Genomic DNA, 19016 nt, shown 5'->3' on the forward strand with positions numbered 1-19016 from the left:
TCATTGAAACCTACGGTGCAGACAATAGAGAAGTACTAGAGGTTGGCTCACTTTAACTTGGCTGACCAGATAAATTTGGCAGTTTCATCATACCAGGATGACAGCTCGGGTACGGACCTGTGTAACTACTCCAAATGAATTCTAATTCGTTAACGTGGTGAAGCAGGCTGTGTTCTGGATCTCAGCTAGTATTTAGAAACAATCTGCTCAGAGCGGCTTTGTCATCTAAAACGTGGTAAAAGCATTCAACACCGGTCAGATAAATATCTGTTCAATTTGATATATTATCTTGTCAAAACTGCTGCGCGAGTTCCATACCCGCATGCCACTGTTTGTGGACGATTGCACATTTTTTCTACATTCTGGAGCAGCTGATTTTGACGTTACAAAACGTTTGCCCTTTATAGGCCTGCAAGCGAAATTCAACATGAAACACCAAGTATCCTGCTAAATCGTTCTAAGCTAGCATGCTGCACGGAATTTCGCTACCTTGGCAGGACACTATTGACAAGCCTTATTGATGAAACAAAAGCACGAACTGCAAAGGCCAGTACGCCAGTCGGTCACCTTGAGAGCCACGCGTTTGGAGTAATAATCGGTTGTGCATTGACACCAAAGGAAACTACTCACAAGGTTGCTGCAAAATCTTCGAAGAATATCACAAACAAGAGACCCATTTGAGTCTCTCTTGAAAAACAAATTGTTTTTCAAATGAACAAACAGAGCTTCCCAACTACTAATCTATTTCACGCGTACTCTCTGCGCGTAATCTTTCGGATCAAATGGAGTGACCTAACCCCGAACGCTGAAATCTCTAGAAGAGCAGACTCTGAATGTATTTTGATGCAAAATCAGTTTCTCTGGTTAGAACATTTAAAACGAATGGCAGAATCTCTCATACAAAAAACATTAGTCTAGGATCGGATGAACAGTGGAGTCCGACGATGGGTACGCCTGCAATTCCGCTATTGAAACAGCCTTCAGGTTAGTTTGGAAAACTCTATTTTCCATTTTAGTTCAAGGGAAGACCGGCCACTCGACAGAATGGCAATGAGTAATACTGTTCTAGAAGGTCTGAAGAAATTTGAGACTTTACAGCGCTGTAAGCCGACTATTCGTGATGAACTGAATCTCCTTAGTGCAGTCACAACCATGTAAACTTGCGAAACATACGGATGCATGTGCATTAGTAGACTCGGCCTTGTGGGTCACCAGATTGTTTCATGCTCCACCTGACAAACGTTACGGCCTGGAACGAGGTGCGTTTTTTTCATTTTCTAACGACTAGCTCTCCAACACTGTCATCCTGAAGACTACATCAGTGGCCGCGGAGTTATTGGAATATAACCAGGTTATCGATTACCAGAGTTGACGGTGTGTTATTGAACGGTTGTCAGTAGACCTTGCATGATGCTATGCTGGGGAGATGGGGCATCATACAGAAACTTAAAAGATGACGCAGGTACACCGACCAAAAACAGATAACTTGTGCCGATGCTCGCTATTATGCCATTGTGTTTAAGCAAGCCGCAACCTGCGGCAGGCCTCTTCACGTTCGCCCGCCGATCTCTTCTATCGGGCTTATATCATCATCAAAGGTACCTGCGCAGTATTATATTCAGCTCCCCGCAAATCTTCCGTCGCTCCTTACTATCAAAGGTACCTGTGCAGTATTATATTCAGCTCCCCGCAAATCTTCCGTCGCTCCTTACTAGACACAGACCTCCAGTAGTTCTATCCCTTTTAACCGACAAATTCTATTCGGATACCAATCATCCATATATTTATACACACAAAAATATAAACATGAAAATACATTCAAACCTTCAGCGAAACAAGGAGAAGCATTTGTCGAGTGCATGCATTGTGAAATGTCACTATGTGAAATTCAGTATAAAAATCCTCTCCTTTGTGAGGATCGCCCAGCAGATGCAAATTACGGAATGAGTAAACCATTAAAAAAATCAAAACAAGTTTTCTTCAAACATGAATATTAACCATTGAGCTTAACACTTTAACTTTTATTCTGGACGTAACGTCCAATATTTCGAAATCAGATGTTTTTTGAACAGTATAATTTAGGTATGTTTTTGAGTTGGTAACTGTTTCTAATCTTCCAATAAGCAAGCAGTTGAGTGCACGCAATAATTTTGTGTTCATAAGGACAGCAATCGGTTTTTGACATCTTTAGCCCTACGAATTCCATTGGGGCCGCATTCAACAGACGCATTACACAGCCATACAATCGATGGGCTATTTTAAAGTAACAGTTCCCCGGTACGTCATTACAAAAAACGCATATGGACACGATATTCGACGTATTTTGAAACCAAAAGTATTCGGCCTGTGAATATCCGAGATCCCACATTCTTATCGTTTTTTGGGAGCCCTACGACTTTTGCCTTTTTCCTCCAAAATGTCAAAGCCTGCTTTATTATTGATGTCATAGCATGGCTACCAGCTTCAGATATGAACGTGAATTTAGGGTCGACCTTGGTGTGAACATTTTCACAGAAATATGTACCATCTGGCATCTTGTCCACTTTGGAAGTGCGCGAAAAAATACCATAGTAGAAACCTTGGCTAAAGTATAGAAAGACACGATACGTTAAAACATACTACTCAACATATGTAGGCGAGATACTTAGGTTCACTTGCGTCAAATTACAAAGTGTCTAAGTGACCAATCAGAGTGAGGATAGATGTAAGTGTTATCCAGTTTCCGAGAATTTTACGATTGAAAGATTCGGGCGGATGATTGCTGGGTATTTGGGCTTATCGATATATCTTGACTATCCAGGATTCGAGTATGTACGAGTTCATTTTCCAAGAGTAGAAATACAGGGTAGCTTTGAGAGTGAAAGGTATCAAAGTGAACCAAGGGAGAAAATTTGTCGTTCACATGCACATGTGGACATCTGAATGGCCGAGACTGGAAAAAATTGTCTATCAACATCCCATATGTCAGGATACAAACGTTTCGTCGTAGAGACAGACGACCACCCATGGTCATCATTACCGTCAGAAGCAGTGTCTACCAATGATCAATACTGGCAAATAGCTGCCACAGAGAACAGATTGTCCCAGTAGTGTGGGGTAAAAAGGTGGAGATTTAATCAGATTCATTCCAAAATCAAGGGAATCGGTTAGTAATGAGGCACCTCAACCGTGAAAAAGCACAAAACTTACAGACACCGTATACAACGAACAGATTTCAGGTAGCTTTCTTTGATTCATTTGATCCTGAAACATATCGATACATTACCAGACGCACACTCTATCTGGAGTTCAAGAAGAATATCATTAATCCTGCCGCTGACGGAGGGTGAGCAGTGCAGATGTTTCAGTCACTATGGAATGACGCGTATCTCGGTCATAGCTACGAAATGACGCGCAAACTCAATTCCCTTATCACGAACTTTAATGCAATTGTGTGGTGTAGTCCTGAGGTAGGACAATGCAGTTTGAAGTAGCGAAACGAATATTAGGAAAAAGCTGCTAGCTCTGAAAGCTCACGCAACGGAAAATATGCACATTTTCTATCGATTAACAGGAAAGCCAAGGTATCCATTCAATATGTTATCCCAGTAGCTTGATTTATAACTGCATGAATTTTCTTCTCGGTGCTGAAAAGAGTGGCGAAGTAAAACGAAAAAAGAGGAATCCAGCATACTGGACGCGTGAGGGCAAAGGAAGGATAACTGAACAACTGTATTTAAGTGTGGCCCTTTTTGAAGGATAATTCTAACCGCGCCTCTTTGAGTCAGGCTTCCGTGGCAAACGATAATAGAGCAAAAATGCAGATGATACAGTATTAGAGTTAGTGGTAGCTCCAAAATCAAGGAAAGTCCGTTAATTAAGTTATCGACGCTCAGTACAAGTGGCAGCGCATACAAACCAGTAATCAGATGAATATAGATTATTACTTTGTACAATGTAGTTGTTCACTTCATACGTCCGAGTGGCCGGATGGCTTTGGGAACGATGCTTTTCCAGTGGAAGTGAGTAACTTTGTGCAGAAACTAACTAGGTTAACCGGGTGGATACCAACGCTTATTCAAAGCTGTCGTTAATCCGACATGACACCCACATGTTGTCAGGTTGTTTGTTCACGTGCACTTCTAATCACCTGCTTTAATGTCCCTTCAGTACAACACTTCAGTCTAGTGGGAAACCAGCTAGAAAATGGTAGAAATTCAGCGTCAAATTTTACACATCATTCCACTTCGTGTTTGCAGATCACGTGACTTAACGAAACTGGTAAAGATTGAGCCCTGCAATACATGTGATTACGTTGTTGACAGAGGATTTCGTGGGATAGGAGATGGACAAACTTAGGTCAGAAAGAAGGATGGAATTGAAATTTTGTTTTAGACGTCCAATTTCACATAAAGGTGCTGTGATTTGCGGCATGTGAACGGGTGCTAGAGCGGCTGTCAAATGAATTTTGAAGGTAGGTTCTTCCCAACCACGACAGCGGCGCGTGCAAATGTCATCAAAGTACGTGCGATGTAGCTTCATCAACCTAAGGTGCGCGAACAAAGTGTCCGATTGTATGCATGAACTCAAAAGAATTTTTCCTGTTCATCTTTCGGCATACCTACTATGCTTCCGATCCGTAAAGTATGTCTAGCTACCATTGGTCCTCATTACCTGTCAGTTTTTTCGTTTTATTCTTGTTACCTCAGCATTTTTCTCGTTTTTTTTTTAAATTCTAGTTTACACGAGTTAACCGGAACGTTTGAAATGTAGTGGAATCACCAGTACCAAAAAAAAACATCTAAACTGATCGCTTGTTTTATGGTGCTACGTTCAGTTAGATATTGTCCACTGGGTTGGGCAGCGCAAAAATTAACCCTAATATACTGATATAAAATACTTATCTATTCATACGTCCCTTGCGAACTTTAGGATCAGACTGTCCAATGAATATGCATTTGAAACCTCATAATGATACCAAATTGTTACAATCAGCGTAGACGGCTGTAGCATCCCTTGGGGGTAAAACTTGCAACTTTCATGATTCAGACTCATGTTCCTTGTCAGTGCGTTTGAATGTGTCAATGACTGGACTTGCCAACGACTGAAGTATGATAGTATTCTGAAAAAATGATGGTGGGGAGTGCGCCTACAGATATGAGCCCTGAAACCTGAAGGTCACACTCAGCAATTCTACAGCAGCCTTTAGACTTAACGCCTTAGCAACTTGTTGAAAAGTTCAAAGCCAAGAATATGAGATATGCCGAAATGAATGAGCTGACCTGGGAAGTTTGAAACAACTCAACGAATAGCTGATGGATTTTCTGAGTACTAACCAAGGTCTTTGGATGCTTCGTTGGATCAGCCTCAATCAGACGATATCTAGACGGCGCAGCTTAAGTGCTGAGTGGGACCAAACCACAAGAGGCAAACATCCAAACATCTAGACTGTGAACTGCCTGCAACAAAGTACATGAATTTGCGGCGAATCACCGGCACAAAGGCACCGGACCCTGATCAACGACAAGGAATATTTGTCCTACGGAGAAAACTACCTCCATATCTCGAATATCGTTCCAACCAGCGCACGAGACAGTCTTTGCACAGCAAACCCACTTGAACAGCATTATGAACGGGAGATTCAGGTGGGATAATGAATTATGTATTCAACCTTTTACTGAATGATTAGGTTGCGTTGGATTCGACTGCTTTGTGACTGAATAAACGATTTAGTGGGTCTGGTTTGCGTGAACAAGTAAAACCCGTCAATACCGTGGACTATCTATGCAGCCGATCGAATAGGAAGTTCCCTTTGAAGTCATGGCCGTACCATCTAGTGATCGTTAGAAAAACTCATTGTGGGTCTGACTATATTAGAAAAACTAAGAGCACGAAGCGATGACAGGTCACTCCAACTATGACTCACAATAGTTTACGCAACTTAGTAACCCAGTCCGCTTACACTCGATCAAAAACACTTAATACTTCGTGCGAAAATCCACTCGTAAGAAGAGGTCCAAAGTGTCATTTCCCCGTGATGGTCTCATTTTCATCAGCCACGCACCCGAAAGCGTAGCAATGTAAGTAAAAGTGATATAAAAGCGAAATTATCAAAGGGTATGCAAATCAAAAATTAGCGAACTATGTCTGTGTACAGAAGTGAGTATATGACACATGTTGAGGATGGCTGGAAGCTGGAATATTCAGCTGAGGAATGTGAAGGCTTGACAGTTTGTCTACCTTAAGCTAATCAGAACTAAAATTTACCCACCTCCATCTGGAGGAAGGATATTACCACTCATCCCTTTGTAACGCACTTCACGTCCCCTGGTGGTTTAGGGACGACGGGTTTCAGTGCCACTATGAGTAGCTCGGATATTTAATTAGAAAACGCTAAAAACCGACCGTAGTTTTTCGGAAAGGGAACTGACATTCCTTCAGCAATGTCCAGTTCCATTTGAGACGTATTCCTATAAATTCACGGAGTTTTTCGTACTTTGTCACAGTTTTACCACCACTGTTTTCGAAAAGTGCGTTGTGTTTGAGAAGTAAATTTCGGATTGTAGCTCACCTCTGTCGCGAATTAACCCAACCCTATTCGGAAGCAGCTGTACGCGTAGACATTGTGCGACCACCTGCATGAGTATTACATTTTCGAAGGTCTAAATGGAGTTTATTTTTACAGTCAACGAGGTGTCCTGGTCTTGAGATTTTAGGGATTGCCGAAACCAGTTCCATAAAACATCTCTGTTTAATTCTCATGTGGGACAGCGTTACTAAATTAGGAGATTTAGGGGTAATGTGAAGTACAAGACAAGTTGGCGATAGAAAGGTTGAGCACTTGCCAAACTACTCGGTTTCGACAGTTTTCAGCATTTGGGAAGCTGTGCTTTTTTTTAGCCATTTGGTCACCTAACCAGAACGATTCGAAAGCTGGTAAATAGTAAGACCGTCCATGCCACTACTAATCGATCCTCCAAGACAGTTCCAACCGCGCTTTCATAAGAAAGCTGCGATCGAACCCTGAAAACCTCAGCTCCATGAACTCCTCACCGCTACACAGTCTCGTGGAGTGGGGGCATGTGGGGTTGATCCCATGGTCTCTGATACCCATTTAGCCTTTTAAATGTCGAATTTCAATACCACATACTGGCGATGGATAGAAAGAGCAACACATACAAATATTTGGAGGTAATACATTCCAACTTATATTGATGATGAAACCGACAAAAACTATGAATGGTCCAAAGTACATATATGTATTATCCTCCTGAAATAGACAGGTTGGACAAAAGCAAATGATCACAGCAGAGACACAATGTTATCACTGTAGAGGGGTCAGTATGATGGGTCAGTGCAGACGAATTAATGCAAGCATGTTGATGTATACATAGGAGATTTTGTACATGGAAAAGAAATAGTACAAGACCGTAAACCGTTGTTATATCAATCAGTTATCCAGCAAATAATAGACCGGAAAAGCGACAAGCTAACTTTACGCTACAGACATAGATAACCGGTAGATAAGATGAAACCGGTAAAGCGTGAGAAGAGGTTAGCTAGAACAAAGGCCAATTTGTTTCTTTAATGCTTCTATGTGGGCGTCGATACGAGTCTCTAACAACATAGAATGCTGCTGCTCGCTTGCCAAGAATTTACTTGCAAGGCAATAGACACTGGTGTCCTCATCTTCTTGATCAGAGTGTAACCAATGAGGCTCACGAGAAGTCAGCGTTTTCTTGCAAGCTGTGGAGTACGCCTGTGGGTTGAACCGATGCTGCTCAATTTGATCTGCTGTTTGCCGCATAGCATCTTTCTGCCCACCATGAATGCTCGTTGTCTGTCGGTAGGGACAACAATCAATCGGAGTCACGAAATATTCTAATGAACACGTATCCCTCGAAATTTACCAGAAACGAAACAACGGCAAAGAGAAAGTTGATAAGATATGACTTGGTATATGATCTGGTCTTCAACAAACACGCTCATTTGCGTATCAATTTAGTTCTCACGGGAAACTCAACTGAAACTCTCGTTTATGATATTCTTCAACTGAAGGTGCTGCACAAAGGCCACCTCATGTTTAAGTTGATACGATGTTCGAGATATCGCAGTGGATCATGAACGAGGGATGGGGTTGAATCTCCCCTAAAAACCAGATCGTTATGCAAATGAGTGGGAAAGTTCTCAAGAGTGAGAGTCCTCAAGAGAAAGGGCTGTCTTGAATGGAGCGACCGGACAAAGATCAGTTACTCAATAGTCGTATTGAGCAGTACTAAGAGATCTGCTCGTTATTCCACTAGGGTATCAATCAGCTTCTTTGAGAATAATCTCATCAACTCTAATTGGTACTTACAAGCTGTAAAAAAATGGTCGTGAGTCGGAGTCTCACTCAAGGACTACGGGTCCCTCATTTCCAAAAGGCCCTTGCGTATTCAATACGGTGCAGTGCATCAGCTATTACCTGCCGCAGACTTTGAAGCACTTTTGACGTAAAAACATCCCATGGTTAATTGTAGCCATTTTTTATGTTTATACATTAAACGAAGATGTAGTAGTGCAGTCGACTAATTGACTTGGTGGTGTATTTAGATGTTTTTAACAGCCCTTGCAACAAGCAACTTTCAACTTGGATAGTGCGATGCGCCATTCGCACCTGTAATCTTCTACATGAAGCAACTATAGATAATGTATACAACCATGGGGCATGAAATGAATGATAGGGCTTAGTACGGCTATTAACAACATGGGAAAACTGAAAAAGTTTTAGGGTTACCAGTGCTGTAGTGGGTTTGTTAGGTAATGGAAGAGACGGCGACCGATTATCGATATCAGACTTTTGTGCATCCGTTTGATGGGTAGTCGAGATCCTGTTAGAAACAGAATGAAATGAAGGTGGAACAGGCTTCGCAGTTCGAAGAGACGCAGTCTCGAGAGACACCCATTTTTTAGGGGAGGTGAGGTCATTCGACGCCGATTCGAAAGCTGGCCCGATCTCATGTTTGCGCAATGGACGCCGAGGATGGGGTTCTTCGCGTAGTCGAAAATCACCATATTCCGATGGGCTGATGGAGCAAACGGATACATGTAAACGTGAAGGGGTTTAATAGCTATTCATGTCAGAAATGCATAAATTTGGAGACTAGGAAGTTAAACCCTAAGAAAGTCACAATGAACAGTCCGTTTGAGAAGATCATAAACCGCCAATTACCATACAGGTTTAATGAGACCTGCGCACACGAGTATCAAATTCCATCAAAGCAAGATGTACAGTAAGCAATGTCCCCACTGTATTCAATCATGTGATTACCGTCAGGGAAAACAAGTGCTACTCACCCTCCCATTAGCGTTATCCTACTGCGGGGAAGTGTGCCCATAGTGTGGCCGAAACCAGGCACGCTGTTGGTTGTTTAATTTCATAGGACCGTCTCGGCCACACTTTGGAGATTGGGAAAGCAAACTTGGAAGAAATTGGTTTTATTCGGTATTGTCGTGAGTTGTGTGAAAGCTCTCGTCTGTGGTTGTTCATAGTATCAAAAGTTCACAATTAACGGAGACCAATTTATTCCCAAACCTTGCTCCGCGCACAAAGGTCACTGAGTTCGAATGGCTCAACGGTGGGGGCGTGAGGAAACTTGACCTACACACTAACTGTTCGACCAGAGCAATAAATAAATCCAGCGTTATCATGGCGTTTTCTACCGATATTGTCGCCCTACCCAATGTGCGAATGATAAATGAAAACCACCAAATGGAAAAATACGGCTCTTTCATTACAAAAAAAAAACAGTTGCCCTTGAAAAGCGAAACTTCCGGTGCCGTGGACGCTTGTATCGTGGAGGTTCGTTTGAGAAACAATAATGGCTGCTTCACGTCATGGAGAATTGCTCATCGTCTTTGATGTGCGGTTGTCGTTCAGTTGAACAAAACTGAGTTATGAATCAGATGACGAAATTAAAGGGGACCAGCAAAGAACAAAATGTTCTTGAGTCGAGCAACTGCAGTACGTACTTCAAAAAAGCTGGTATCATCCAAACAGCTAACTGGAGGTACAGGAGAGCCCTACTTAGATAACTGCTTCAGCAGATAATTGCACTGAAAACGCAATTGTAAATGGGTGAGTTTTCTGGCAGTTTTTCATACCAGGTTGGCTGTACATCTTGATGGGATAAGGTAGCCTTTGGCAGCCTCAATTCAGCACGTCTACAGCATGTCTACTTCGTGTTTCATTGATTGTGCATTGATTTGGAAAATAGCTTCTGAAGTATTTATCGAGCTTATTACCATCAAACATGAGTCTGCAGATATGTTTCCAAATGCGCCGTTGGTCTTTACAAAATATGTCACCTACTGGTGGATGGCAAATGCCTGGACAATTAAAAACTCGTAGAGCCTACAGGCAAATGAACTACACAGCGTAACGAGCGACAATTTTTATCATCAAGTGACAACCAGCAAATGTTTCCTGGGGCGCAAAAGACAAAAACCTGGGTACTTGAGTACTTTGATAAAAAGTGCTCACTAATACAGGATACACTTTTTATTCCTATCACGCTCTGAAGGACATGGCTTCCTATGAAACCCTCCAACAAGCGAGGTCTATGGGGACCAGATAACCTCAGTGGTCCTCGAAGCTATTCCGCACAAAAGAGGAGCAACGCAGCGATGAAACTTGGAGCAGTTACTTCAGTCTATCAAGATAGCAAGGTGTAATCAAAAGTGACCTGGGCGCGAACACAGAGCCATATGAGGAAGGTGAAAATGGCATGACATGTGTATGAGCGCGAAAACTTTTCCTCACAAGGAAAGTAAAATGAAATGCTAACTTGTGATTCTGATTGAACGTGTGGTAAGCAGCGATTCGCATTTGGACTTAATTTAAGCCTCGTGTACTAAGACAAACAAAGAGATTAGAAACAGTGAAGAAGCCTAACAGCTGACAATGAACATTACGACCAAAAAGAACCGTGCTGGAAAATTCACTTCCAATGTACTTCATGTGTACTTAAAGGATGCTTCAAGCTTACTGTCCAGCTGACGTAAATGTGAAATACCAATCCGTTCCGCTACCGTGCTGCCTACTTAAAAATTACAAGCTGATGAGGAAACGTCCGCAAGACATTTCCACGAATCCAAACAAAACCGAATAAGAAGAAGCTCGATGAATGCGCCGGGCTGCAGACGTAGAATTCAAAGAGCAACTAAACCCAGCTTTGACTGCACTTCGTAGCTGGGGTTGTTTACCACATATGTCACAGTCGCCATGTCCCCTCTCCCCATATATGCACTGTGTTTCGCTGTTTACCCTGGTGTTATAAATTGGTCGATATGACTTCCTCTGAATGGTGCTCTGTTCGTCACTTGGTCATTGGTCGATATTATTTTTTTGGATGGTATTTCGTTTGTCATTTTATGCCCGATACAAAAAACCACTGTCATCAAAATTTAGAAAAGGGAATTTTTCACATGACACCTTTGAGACAGCAATGCATAAGACAGCCTGACAAAGCTGCTGAAGCTAGAGAGTCTACATGATACAACAGATTAAGCCCTATCTTAGCACGATGCACTTATTAGAGGAGGGGAACAATGCCTGAAGAGTGATGGGCTAATAAACCTGGTATGGAATCTTTTGAAGAAAAGTGAATTGTTCAGTCACTCTCAAGTACTAACCTTAGGTGCTTGGGGGGGGGGTGCGTCTTAGCCTTTCTTCATAACTGTATATAAGCTAACTGCCAGCAGCTGACGCTGATGTGATACTTTCTATTATGAAAACAAAGGTAACTCCTCGGACTCGTACAAAAGTTGTGCGAAAAGCAGAGCTGGCAAACTTTCAAAATCGACGCAAAATTAGAACTGCGGGAACTTGAGGAAATTTGAAATGCGGACCTATTGTGTGGATGCATAGAAAGTAAAACCGAAAACTTTAGTGACTCTGAAAATTAACCAAAATGACAATGGACTATAGGAGAAACAAACCTTATTGACATGGAACTTCCTCTTGAACGACAGCGGTTCGGCCCATGAATGTCCGATTCAGCCTCGAGAATGCCCAAATGATCGCCAGTGTGTGGAGCAAGCTCGTCACCCACCAATGAGCATGTTGATCTTTTAGGATGCGGTTGAACATGTTTCCTCGAATTCGCCTGCAGGGATGAAGTAGTAGCTGGGGAAAACTTGTCATGACTCAGGGGTACTTGTACAAAAGATTGCTGTGCAGTGTCACTTGATAAAAACTTGTCATTTTGAGCTTCTGACGGAACAGGTAGGCTGGGGCTTGTTGGTAAGTCAAATGACCTGTTTGGTTCGAGTTCTGTAATGGCTGGGCTTTCGATGGTGACCGACTGCACAGAGCTGTGAAGAGAGTGGAGCTCCGAATTTTGCTGCTGTCCAGGAAGCATCTTTAGGTTAGGGAGGTTATACGCCGGACAGCCGGACTGTGGTAAAGTAATCGCTGGCGAAGCACAAGAAATTCGAGTCCGATTGAAATTCTCAGCGCCAGTAAGTACATCGGTCAGTGCCAAATTCTCCTGAAAAAAGCACATATATTTGAATCATGCATCACGGTGGTTTACCCAATCCTAGGAAAAGAAGTTGACCACGTAATAAACTGACTCCTATGAACACGCCCCGATCAATTAGGACAACGGATTCGGCACCCAACCAGTTCACCGGAAACAAAAGGTAGGTGGAGGCGAATGTTAGGCGTACTATACCGAATAGATGCAACAAAACTATTCCCCAGCATCGCCTTTAAAAAAAAGAACTTCAGCCACTCTACCATTAGGCCTCTAAAAATCGCTTCGGTGTGCTTTTCAATCTGTATTCGCATGACCCATTGATGCATCTGCATTTCCGTTTCAGAAACGTCACGAAGTTAGTCCTGGGGCAATTGGTTTATACATAACTGAACTTAAATAGTGTGTCCTCCGAAGGTTCATATGCACTGAGACAAGATTACAGGCTGTCTAGGATAATAACTTGAGTCACAAAGTGGAAGATGACATTTGGTGAGTCGAGAGGCGTGAACGGCTGGGTTGCGTTTCTAAAATATGCCAACATCCCGTTAAAATCCGTGTATAGGTTGCACGAAGAAAGGTATCATTACCTGGATTCATGTAGAAGAGACTTGAACCCTTCCACCAATTCCAGTTCTCTTTTACACTGTTGGCTGTAAGGGTTACAAGTTCAACAAACAGTGGGCTATAGATAGGTAAGCAATGTTTGATCGCAGAAGTGGTCAACATACTAGTAAAAACAAACGTTAAACGTAGCTGTTCTGAACTATGGACACAGATTTTACGCTGCTCATCTTGAGGAATTTCCCTCAACCTGGAACCATGGAGGAAGGTCATGTCACTATGCATGACGCAAAGGAAGTTTATTTGGATTGGACGGACGCATTGAAGTACTGGAGAGTAGGCGTTCATACTCGAGGTCATATACGGTCGGACTGAATGCCAGTTCCGAAGTCTAGGACTTTATACAATTAAAACCCCAGTAAACATCTAGCGTCTATAAATCTGCATAGATTTTACGCATCTTGAGGAATTTCCCTCAACCTGGAACCATGGAGGAAGGTCATGTCACTATGCATGACGCAAAGGAAGTTTATTTGGATTGGACGGACGCATTGAAGTACTGGAGAGTAGGCGTTCATACTCGAGGTCATATACGGTCGGACTGAATGCCAGTTCCGAAGTCTAGGACTTTATACAATTAAAACCCCAGTAAACATCTAGCGTCTATAAATCTGCATGCAGTGGACGATTTTACGCAAGTTAGAACTCCTCTTGTTGACTGCGTGACGCAATGAACGACAAAAGGTAGCGTTGATCACAACTACACGGTTAAGGGAGGTAGTTGTCCTAAAATTTATGTCGATTCTGTTGTACTGCTGTAGCCCGTCAATGAATAATGATCATTCCACGTTGTTCCTTTCAGGTAATTTCACAGACAGAGTGAAATAAACAGAACTAAAGATGATTGACTCTGCATGTACTTATAGGGAGACCTGTCGGTGATGAAAGCATTCAAAGTTCTAGGACATGTGAACATTTGAAATCATTTGTGTTATTTTGGTAACGAAAGTAATTACCTTCTGAAGCCTTTCTACGAAAGAAATCTGGTGTTCTAGTCGGATACGGAGGTCATCGCGCTCCTGTGTCAAGGCCTCAATTTTGCTGTGCAGTTGCTGAACCGAAGCCATCCAGTCNGTTTCTGAGTGCTGGACTTTTGAAGCAGGCTGCAGAATGGTGAACGAAGTGATCGATCTTACCACACTGTTTACAGGAGGTGACAATTCAGTATCTAGAATATTCACCCATATAATTTCTAACGTGGATTTATATAGGACATGAAAAACAGTGAGTTCATTCGAATCTCCCCATCATATGGGTTTCATCAGTCAGAAATCCAATCAAGTGAAAACAGTTCCAAATCACACTCAGTTAGTTCTTCACCAGTCGGTGTTCCGAAAAATTCGCAACATCCATAGATATACAGCAGGATACAACAGAAAGCTTATCCATCAAAACGTTGTAAACGGAAGAAGACTGAAAATGGGTAAGAGTCGCCTCACTTTACAAACTTCAATAAATGTTAAAACATCCAACTACTCATGAGTAAGTAAAGATAAATTAAACATTCGCAGTGCCGAAATTGACACCACTGATTTTTTTACCCGTGAACACAACAGAGTGGGGAGACCTCTCTTCACGAATTCGCATGTTCTCATGCCTTCTTCAATCTTAAAATAACCATGGATAGTAGGACCAAATATGGCATAAAGGTTGTATTTCCGACAGCATGAGTATCACTTCCTGGTAGGAAAAGAGATGACAAATAACCTACCCAACACTGAGGGGGAGTGGTCAGATTCGGGTCAGTCTGAGTAGGTTTCTCTGTCAGAAGAATTGATGATTCGGTTTGCGTTGATGTTGAATCGTAGCGTTTAGCAGATTTTAGGTTATTCAGCTATTAGCAAAAGGAATCAGAGAAAGTATCTCTAAGCAAAATATCATCCTGGTGACGAAATATTCGAAAGAAACTCTCACCCGATCGCCTATTTTCGTTTAACCGGTGAAGACAGCCCGGTCGGATACTGGGTCGCCTTTCCGGTGTTGGAAAATTTTGTGAACTAGTGAAAATAGACTTAGATGTTAATAAGAGGTTTGCATAACACCGATAATTTCATGTTGGTAAACGCAGAAAGACATGGATGTGTATAAAGAGCATTTGATCCTCTGAAACCTGGAAATACGTATCGTTCAGCCCCATAGAATATGTAGGGCGTAAATTATCTTGACAAAACTATTAATTCACCGAAGCTCATGAAGCTGTATATCACTTTGTTCATATATAAAGCTCTATTAGTTTTGAGTGTATGTGATTACCAGCCTCGAGAACCAGAATCGAGTCCAGTCATTCGCCAAAGATTACCGGCATATCGTGGCCTTATTTTCCGTGCCATATTCGAACTAGCGAGAATCGGTAGACGAGAAGAGTATGACATGCTAGATGGTAGTATTACAAATTATTCATGCTGTCATTGCGACATCCACTCCTGATTCGAACCTTTGCGCGCCTCGATCGAGACGCTGAAAATTAGGGTGTGAACCGATGTGAGGAACGTACGTGCTATCAGTTTTAACCAAGAATGTCTGGCGGTATGGGATCCGTCTCCCATTTTTGTTCCAAACACCATAGTATTCTAAGTAATAAAATTTATACGATTCTGTCGCAGTGTTTTTGTAGATGATGTTGATTATTATCGTCATTCTCGTCATCACCAACACAACCACCGCTAAGTTTTAAGGACAGTACAGTATGAAAGTAAGCCATTGCCTAGACGGAAGATCCGAGGCATCTATGGTAAGCGATGTGGCGAACTATCGGTCGATTGCTTGACGGCGATAGATTCTTAAAAATGTAATCACAAAAAGGATTCGTATGATGACAGGTGCTTCCGTTGAAAGAACGCAGCAGCGCCAAGCGCAGTTAACTGGCCATGTGCTAGACAAACCCAAGTATCATTTACTGAGGAATACACCGAGTTCCATTATCATAACTGAAAGGCGAAAACAAGACGAAAAAACAACGACTTGATGATAGCAAAGAATGCGAGTGGCATTGGTACGGAAAGGCGAAACAAGACGAAAAAAAAAAAACTTGATGATAGCAAAGAATGCGAGTGGCATTGGTACGATTGCTCTTTCGTAATGAAGTCTGCGTGACCATATCTGGCAAGATAAGTCGTAGCAGCTCGTTACCAACCACCTGTTTCTGTCTAGCTGATTAGTTTGAGTGTTTGGAGGAACAGATCCCTTTTCATACCTTTTCGCTTTCACAACATCTTTCCTAAACCAAATTATTGTGGTTGACACAACAGTGGATTGCATTAGTACCGTCAACCATGTTGAGAGTGATATTGAAGGATGATGGATAGCCATAGAGCAGGAAAGTCTGGACGATTGTGAAGTATTGTGGCGCAAAAAGTTCAAATAATTTGGCTCACCTGAATTACTTTCTCCTTTAGTTGATCGAGTCTTTTTTTAACCGTTAGGAGCTTTTCCGTACACGTCTAGGACACGAAAGAATCGGGTCACTGCTTTAGTTTCAAGGGTACACAGGTAAAAAGACTTGTTGTGGTACGAACTTCCGAATATGAATTACATACTCTAAAGACATTGCAGATCAGGAAGAAAATCATACACTATGTTAAACAAAACATACAAGTGAGAAATCGTTGGCCCACCTGGTCCATCTCATTAACTCGTTCATATACGACATTCACTGCCTCGCTTGTTTTACCCAGAGCGATACCGAGTGAGGCCACTTGCCTCATTGCCTGATTTTTGACACTGACTAACCGTTGTATGGTGGCAGATGCAGTGTGGCAGGTCACTTCCAAACGGCTGAAAAGGAAGACAAATGCTGAGGAAGTAGTCCTCCTTCCACGGAAATTGGAAGAGCGAAGATGTGCGCATAAGCCTCCACACATTGAGCCGAATGACAACGTATAAACCAATGGCGATCAGTAGCATTCCGTTCGACCTACAGCGAGTTGTGCGTTTGTACAAGCCATCCTCGCATGTTAGTTAGTGAAAAATCACCGTATTCGTAGCTAGCGCATGCGCAATCAGTACAGTGTTGTCCATCGAACTAAAGTATAGAAAAACGACTGGAAAATAAAAAGTAGCTACATTGCTTTCCAGTTGGAGAACCGCCTAGAACGACCGACGTAAACTGTGCTTTCCTACATAATTAACTCCTCTGAGGAAGAGTTCCTATTGAAAATTTCCGACAGATAGTGTTCTTTTTCAAGAGTTTTGGCGTTCCCACGCCGAAACATGGGAACGCCCATCTCAGGTAAGGTGTGATATTTAACTCTTGACTGCCGACGTAACCAACCGCTCCATCCTAATTGGTTGGCCGATACAAGAGTACGCAGTGCGTTACAAGTGGCTGATAAGTGTATGACAACAGTTAATAGTTCGAAATAACCCATAATGAACTATAAAATTCCTGTACATATAGCCCTGGTCTCTGGGGCAAGCAGAGAACAAGAATGGAATTCCCAAGACCCAAGTGGTTCAAATAGGTGATGATAGGTGATAGTCCTTCAAAATGCGGGAGAAATGATATGACAGCTAAAGTTGTAGTACAACATTCATAAATTTCATGGATGGCGATGATGAATACGCTCAAACCGGTCAATTGTACCACAGGTCGTTAGTGAGTGGATCAACGTATTCTACCACTTTGTGAGACTTAAAAGCACCACAAACAGAATTCTCTCTGCCGTTTTAACGAGGCTGATTTGCTTCCACAACGGTCCCGATAGAGACAGAACCTAGGCACATAAAACAGGGTGAATCGTCGGTGTGACATGGAAGGAATGCTTACACCGAAATTCCTCGGTAACACATACGACAGGCCTGCGGAATAAACGCTTCTAACACTGCAGTGACCGGACGTAGAAATCACCGTCGCTGAACAAGCTGACAGTGGCAGAACCATGTTGTGTTGCATGCTAATCCGAACATGCAACCTTTCTGTAGAACTGGCCACATGTGTAAGAGTCACCAACTACCGGCAAGTCTGCTCCCCACCCTTCATTGAAGAACATCTGTGTATTTGTATCGAGTTGACCACCGACTGTCTACAGGCGACTTGCTAAACCCCACACAACGTATTCCAGCACTGGAAATACGATGCCCAACGCCGTGTACTCACTTACGGTCGAAATCAGGTCATCACCTTTTAATTTCCGCGTAGAATGTCTGGGCCTCCACAGAACAGCACCGACCGGAATGCATACCTTTTCTTTCAGCGACATTAATATCGCCAAAACCCCATGAGTGGGCAAGTTGAAGGGGAACAGAACTGATCGGAAATACTACCAGTGGACGAGGTACAGCCGCCAAGGTAAGCACATTTAGTAACTAATTCCGGTTCGATTCTGTTGATCGATCAGTTCTGTCGAGGTACAGCGCCAAGGTAAGCACATTTAGTAACTAATTCCGGTTCGATTCTGTTGATCGATCAGTTCTGTTAACTACACTTGCTCAACCAGGTATTCCCCAGAAGTTTGTAAACATAATCCGATCTCTATATTCACATACTTCTGGGCGGGTGAGGGTGTATGGTGAGCTCTCCAAAAGCTTTCCTACAAAAAGTGGTGTCAGACAAGGATGTCCACTTTCCCCATTGTTGTTCAAATTCGTCATCGATGAAATAATGAGGCGAACACCGGACGGTTTTCAAAACCCCGGTGTTCAAATTGTTGCTGGAGAGAGCCTTGTCGACCTGGAGTACGCAGATGACATCGCCCCCATCTTTGAAGACCACAGCGAAGCACAAGCCCTGTTGAATAAACTGACCGCCATCATACCATCATTTGGCATGCGCCTTGCACCTTCAAAGTGCAAAGTCCTGCTTCAGAACGTGCCATCTGTGAACATATCCCTTACAATTCAAGGAGAACCACTGGAGATTGTGGAAAACTTTACATACCTCGGTAGTTGTATTAGCTC

General features: G+C 42.6%; 2 protein-coding genes across 2 annotated transcripts in view; one reads left to right on the forward strand and one right to left on the reverse strand.

Moving 5' to 3' along the window:
* T265_00096 (hypothetical protein) overlaps positions 1–19016 on the forward strand; it is a gene marked incomplete at both ends in the record, with an annotated part of 82024 nt that overhangs the window by 53394 nt on the left and 9614 nt on the right. The window lies entirely within an intron of this gene.
* The window catches only part of T265_12455 (hypothetical protein), a gene marked incomplete at both ends in the record, with an annotated part of 19341 nt that continues 7546 nt past the window's right edge, over positions 7222–19016 (reverse strand). The window contains 7 exons of the mRNA XM_009163871.1: positions 7222–7819; positions 8756–9044; positions 11959–12509; positions 14078–14224; positions 14833–14955; positions 16496–16561; positions 16736–16895. Coding sequence (XP_009162135.1) covers positions 7535–7819; positions 8756–9044; positions 11959–12509; positions 14078–14224; positions 14833–14955; positions 16496–16561; positions 16736–16895 — 1621 coding nt within the window. The remainder of the gene's footprint in view (positions 7820–8755; positions 9045–11958; positions 12510–14077; positions 14225–14832; positions 14956–16495; positions 16562–16735; positions 16896–19016) is intronic.

Source organism: Opisthorchis viverrini (genome assembly GCF_000715545.1).
Source record: "Opisthorchis viverrini unplaced genomic scaffold opera_v5_1, whole genome shotgun sequence".
NCBI lineage: Eukaryota > Metazoa > Platyhelminthes > Trematoda > Opisthorchiida > Opisthorchiidae > Opisthorchis > Opisthorchis viverrini.